This window comes from Carassius auratus, unplaced genomic scaffold (genome assembly GCF_003368295.1).
Source record: "Carassius auratus strain Wakin unplaced genomic scaffold, ASM336829v1 scaf_tig00016855, whole genome shotgun sequence".
Taxonomy (NCBI): domain Eukaryota; kingdom Metazoa; phylum Chordata; class Actinopteri; order Cypriniformes; family Cyprinidae; genus Carassius; species Carassius auratus.
In genome coordinates this window covers 24,001-30,000 of record NW_020524712.1, presented here as the reverse complement: position 1 = coordinate 30,000, position 6,000 = coordinate 24,001, and the positions used below count along the sequence as shown (strand labels likewise).

The 6,000-nt window shown below is 39.8% G+C and overlaps 1 protein-coding gene across 1 annotated transcript; it reads right to left on the bottom strand.

Moving 5' to 3' along the window:
- Window positions 1-3,599: 3,599 nt before the first annotated feature.
- LOC113075328 (achaete-scute homolog 1a) lies at window positions 3,600-5,319 on the bottom strand. Its single transcript, XM_026248032.1, has 2 exons — window positions 4,570-5,319; window positions 3,600-4,472 (listed from the first exon to the last, which is right to left on the bottom strand). The coding sequence occupies exon 1, from the start codon at window positions 5,160-5,162 to the stop codon at window positions 4,572-4,574; it is 591 nt and encodes a 196-aa protein (XP_026103817.1). The 5' UTR covers window positions 5,163-5,319; the 3' UTR covers window positions 3,600-4,472; window positions 4,570-4,571.
- Between the last annotated feature and the right edge of the window lie 681 nt (window positions 5,320-6,000).

Below are 6,000 nucleotides of genomic sequence, written 5' to 3'. Positions count from 1 at the left end.
TATAATATAATATAATATAATATAATATAATATAATATAATATAATATAATATAATATAATATAATATAATATAATATAATATAATATATTATTGGAGTGAATACAAATGTGTCAGTTAATGAAGTAGAGAGACACTTCAACTTCATATCATATTTTGAATACTTTATATACTGTTTCAGTGAAAAAAAAAACATCACTAAGACTATACAAATACTGATACAAATGATTTTTTAAGTGTCCAATTTATGTTTATGTCTGCTGAAAGTGATCAAACCTCAATAAAAATGAACTACAACCAAGCCTTGTTAATTATTCTTGTAGCATCCATGTCAATAACTCATTTAAAAAAAGGGGTAAGCACTGAGTGACTGAATATCAATCAAAATAACAAAACCTTACTGCATTTCACCAAAAACAGGGCATAGATTTCAGTTACTGCCCAAGACTGAGCCTTCACTGCTGAACATTAGCAGAGTGGAGAGGAGTGCTGTCTGTGGTACTGAAACACTGTTTGCATTGCACTCTTCAGGGCCAAAGTCAAGCAGCTCATATTTCATGCAGGCTAGAGCCTTTATTAATGTCATTTGCAATTCAGCGAGAGAGTGAAAAGTTTGCTCAGTGTGGTCGTCAAACATCCAATCGTCACTGATAATCACTCACCAAACCTGCAGGACTCCATTCATAGAGAGCACCATCACATTCAGACATTACAAAAGTGAGCATTTGTATAAGAAAGAGGAGAGAGGGGGAAAATGAAAAGAATCGAGGTAGCGAGAAAAACAGAGAACGACTGGTTTCATTTAGCCTAAAGAAATGGCCACAGACATTGGACAGTCGTGAAAAGCTTTCTGGGCACTCATGAGGAAGTGAGTGCTGTCTAACAGTCTGCGTCTTTAGATTTACAAAGTCTGCTGAAGAAGTTGAGAGGCAGGGATGGCAGCACTTTCAAAGAGAATGAAAGGAGGCTGGAGAGGAGTGATAACAAGGAGTCCCCATGAATTTCAACGGGGAGAACATCAGAGGGGCCCGGATCACTAATCAGTGTGGGTTACATGCTGCCGCTCCAGTTCCATTCAGCCGTGGCATAATGAGGAGGCAACATTCTGCCACAATGGGATGGACACGCGGAAGGGCTCGAATGGGCCGTGTGCACAACTACACACACTCCATTGCTTTCTACCGTTCCCTTGGACACAGTTGAGATTGAGCATGAATAGTTTTTAAAGGGAATTGGTGGCTTGTATTCTCAGGTTAACCATGAAGTGCATTAACAGTAGGTCAATGGAAAAGTTTCATGAAATTCACATTGCTTTCTATGGAGACTTCAAAAACAGAGAAAAAAATATTAGAAGAAGAAGGCTATTGAAGTACATTTTACAAGAAATAAAATACTATTTTAGTTTGTCTACTTCACAATGTAATGTGTTACTTGCTGTTCCTTTGTAATTGTTTGATTTTTGATTAAACAAGTTCCTTGAACAAGGTTATTGGAGACAAGCCACAGATCTGAATGTGGTATTACATTTTCTATAGCCTAAACTTTCACAGAGAGACACAAGAGGCCAGAAAATCAAGTGGAAAATGTGCTTTATCCATCTGAGAGATGCTGATTTATTGATTTTTCCCCCATGATTTAAAGCAACAACAACAACAAAAAAGCACTGCCTCTCTTCCCCAAATTAATTTCACACCAGATAAATATGAAGCTCTAGCTATTGAAATGTAACTGACAAATGGGTCCAGTAACTTACAATAAGACGGTGCATGGTCAAGCGTCTGATGGATGAACACAAAAATTGATTTCCCGAGCTAGTCGACAGTTCAAAACCTTCCAATTTGGATGGTGGTTTAACATGTCATAGACTTTAGGTCACAGTGAATCACACAGTCGCAGGGAATTATTGGACACCTGACTGTATTTTGGGGGGGTTTCCACAGCAATTCCACTGAAGAACCCTTTAGGGTCCCACAAAGAACAGTTCCAAAACGAGTCTTTCTTATTGTGAAGAATATTGAAATAATACCTTTTCCACTAAACAACAATGGAAAAGTTTCATGGAAGTTAAAGTTTCTTTGCTGAACCATGAATGCCTGACTTTTATTTTTAAGTGTATCTTTTCAAAAACAAAATTTAGATACTGTTTTTGGTTAATCTTGAACTGTGACACACTAAAATCGTTTGTTGTTGTTGTTGTTGTTGTTGTTGTTTTGGCACACTTGCTAGACCCATGCCTGATCGTGCAAGTTTAAAATAAAAGCATAGTTTTGAATCTAAGACAAGCGTAAAACTTTGGCTACTTCATGAGCTTCTTACCATAAACAAAGCACGTCTACTTTCGTCAGGGACATGTTTTCTTCTTCTTCAACACCTGCCTCTTGTGTACATCATTCGCTTCCAGACGCTGTGTTTTTAAAGGGGCAGTTGTTGAGTGCGTGTCGCCAGTTGCTGTCAGAAAGGCACACGCGCGTTCAGCCGACTCCACTCGAGCGCCACACACGCACACAGAGCTTTTCAATTCATTACAGCAGGCACGCGCCCGCCCCGCGCACACACTTTACCTGTCAAACTCCACGACTGTTATTTAAACTCCGCGACCCTGACTTACCTATCCCCAACTCAAGAAAAAGTGTATTTTTTACTGAATAAGTTTGAATATTGGGTCAGTGACTCCATGTTTGCATGTTCATCGCTGTACGTGTTTCTTTAAAACGCAGAAGACTGTAAATATTTATGATGAACACATTTGCGATTTCTGATTTTAAAGTTATTTAGATTTTTTTTTCTGTCCAGAGGTTTAAAAACAAAAAAGGGCCTGTTAAAAGGGCTAAATATAATAAGTTGATAAAAGCATAATCTTATTTTCTCAAAATTCTATATTTTTCGAGGTCTGCACAAATCTATGTCAGTGTGGCAAGCAGGAACATGAAGGGAACCAACACATCTTTAAACACTATTTCCTTAACAAATATTTTATTATTTTTATTATATATAACAAATATTTATTATATATATATATATATATATATATATATATATATATATATATATATATATATATATATATATATATATATATAGCCAGTGCTGAGAACTATTGTGCCCTGTGTGCTTCACATATATTTATCAATATTTAAGCATTGTATTATTTTAATTGTAAACATTAATAAAAGCAAATAGCCTATGTTACGTTTTTAAACTCTTCACTCTTTGATTACTTGGTCTTTCGTGGTCTCTCTCTCTCTCTCTCTCTCTCTCTCTCTCTCTCTCTCTCTCTTTCTCTCTCATGCTCACCCTTAAAAGAGTGAGTAGGGTGTGCAAACAACATGCTTATTTCCCAAAAGTGCTGTCTTTTCCAAATTGGCATTCATTATGAGAGCAGTCTGTGAAACGGTCCAGTATGCTGGTCACGTCTCCTCCTGCCTGACAACAGGCAGACTGCCGAGAGTTCGGAGGATTATCACTTGTGTTGCCCGTAAAATAAAATAAAAACCAACAAATAAAGAATATGTGCAACGAAAATCTACACTTGACTGTGTTTTTCTAGAATTTCTGGAAGATAAAAGGTTGCAACACACAAAACAAACTCAAGAAAACATATTTCTTTTAGAAACTTTTATTATGAGACTAAACTGTAGAAAATATGTAGATAAGGCATATTCTTCTTTTCTGAGATGCAAAACCCAGCATTGTAAAGGCAAAGTGGAACAGGCAGTGTGGAGACACAAAACACCTCCGTTTGGACAATAGCTGCATAACCTTTGATCACTCCGAGTCATATTACCATTGCAATTATTATTCCTATTAAATAAGACACGTTGGTGTTGAAATTTAAACTCTTAAACTCCTCTAAAACCTTCAAGACGGTAAAGAGTATTGCCTTCTGCGATGCATTTGAGACTGTAAGTCTGAATAGGCGAGAGGTAATGAGCAATTTACAACAGGCTATAGGTCAAAAATAGATACATATTAAAATGAATGCGTACAAAAACATCTATAAATCTCTTACATACAAAAATAGCTTAATATATTTACAAAAAACAACAACAACATGTTTTATACAAATATAACTTCATATAATAAAATTCGCCAAGTTGGAAGCATGTAAAAGTTGTGAGAGGGGTCAATCAGGGCAAACCTTCTTTGATTACATTGGCATACAGGTAAAAGAACAACGTTTTCTTATTGTTGTTGTTTTTTTTATATAGCCTATATATGCCACAGTTTCGTGGAAAGTCATTTTAAAAATAGATTTCTTGGACGAATGCGCTGGAAGGACTGGTCTCCCGCGCTTCCCTTTTAGTCCTTTGGCTGTTTGAGACTCGGGACCCGTGGTTTGCCGGTTTGTATGGGCCATCTCTGGGTGTGGATTCGAGTCTACCCGAACCGGGCTGCAGCGCAAACTCAGTGCTTTGTGTTCTTGGAGGTCATCCGAGTTCCTCCCAAGCGAGTGCTGCGATTTTTAGGTATTTCCTAAAGAGAAAGGGACATGGTGAGTATCTTGCATAAACAGCAGAATCGTAAAAACACAATTATAGTGGCGATAAAGATTATTTGAATTCATACGAACCTTCAAAACCAGTTGGTGAAGTCCAGGAGCTCTTGTTCTTCTGGACTCAGAGGGTCGTAGGAGCCCTCATCTGAGGAGTAAGAGGACACGGGCGAACCGGCCATAGAGTTCATGTCATTAGAGTAGTTTTGGGAGATGGTGGGTGACAGGACGCCGGACTGGAACGCCGCGCTCACCGCGTCATGCTCGTCCAACAGCTGCTGGAGCGCGCGGATGTACTCCACAGCCGAGCGCAGCGTCTCCACTTTGCTCATCTTCTTGTTCGCCGCTCCGTTGGGGACGTGTTCGCGGAGAGTAGCAAACCCGTTGTTCACCAGCTTTACCCGGTTGCGTTCTCTCTCGTTCCGCCTGGCCACCGCGTGCGGCTGCTGCTGGGGCAAGCTGTACCCGAAGCCGGCGAAGTTGAGCCTCCTTTTGCACCGGAGCAGCTCCGGAGAGGATGAGCGCTGCCTCTTCGTCTGCTTCGACCCGGACTTGTTGCTGCACTGGCTGTCGGTCGGACTGAGTTGGATGCTCTGAGATGCAAAAAAGCATGCAGGTGGCATGAACTGCTGCTGGTTTACGCTTATTTCCATCTTGGCAGTGATGTCCATTTCGCGGAGGGGGAAAAAAGGAGCGAAGAAAAGCACAAAAGTTTTCTTTGGGATGCCCGGTGGCAGTGCGTCTTGCTCGTGGCGTTCACGTGTGGCTTCAATGGGCAGGGATGCTCTGGACTCTCGACCTGATCTGAGTTGTGAGTTGGAAACAGCGCGGCCTTTTCAATCCGCCGGCGGCCCGCCGCGCGTTCCTCCTGACCACGCCCCCTGAGATGCACTTGCGTTGCGTACGCCGGGCGCGTGCCGCTCCTGCCACTGAGTAAACAACTTCTCGTAAAGAATGACTAGAGGTGTTTTTCGGTTATGACAAGTGTTTGTTGGAGAACAAACACACGCACACACTCAGCTTCGAGAGGCAATAAAGGCATCCTGTGACCATGTAAAACTTAATAACGGTGCGCTTCGATCTTTCTTTTAGGCACTATGAGAAACGAATAATGAAACTTAAGATTAGTCGCTTTAAATCACGGGAAAATACTTGAGTAAAATATCAGAACAATGCATGTTGACTGTATTTGCTGCTAAAGACCATGAAAAAAAGTTGTTTATGAATGAAGTCTCGTGAATAAAGAAGAGTAGTTTTCACAATTAAATCTGCCATTAAACAGCATTAAATAATAGAAAACAACTGTATTTATAGGACAGAGGGTTCTAAGTGTTTGAAATCAACATAGTTTACCATTATTTAATCACATACGAATCCTGCTGTAGTAAACTTTCTACTTATCAAATAAATCAGATCTTAAGCAAATATAGCAAATAATTTGTAACCGTTGTTGTGGTTAAGACGAATCCATTCAAGAGTAAATAAACTCATTCAAAGCACTTTGCTTAC

Excerpts from the sequence above, each read along its gene's own strand:
- LOC113075328 (XM_026248032.1), bottom strand. The coding sequence starts at position 5,162 with ATGGACATCACTGCCAAGATGGAAATAAGCGTAAACCAGCAGCAGTTC.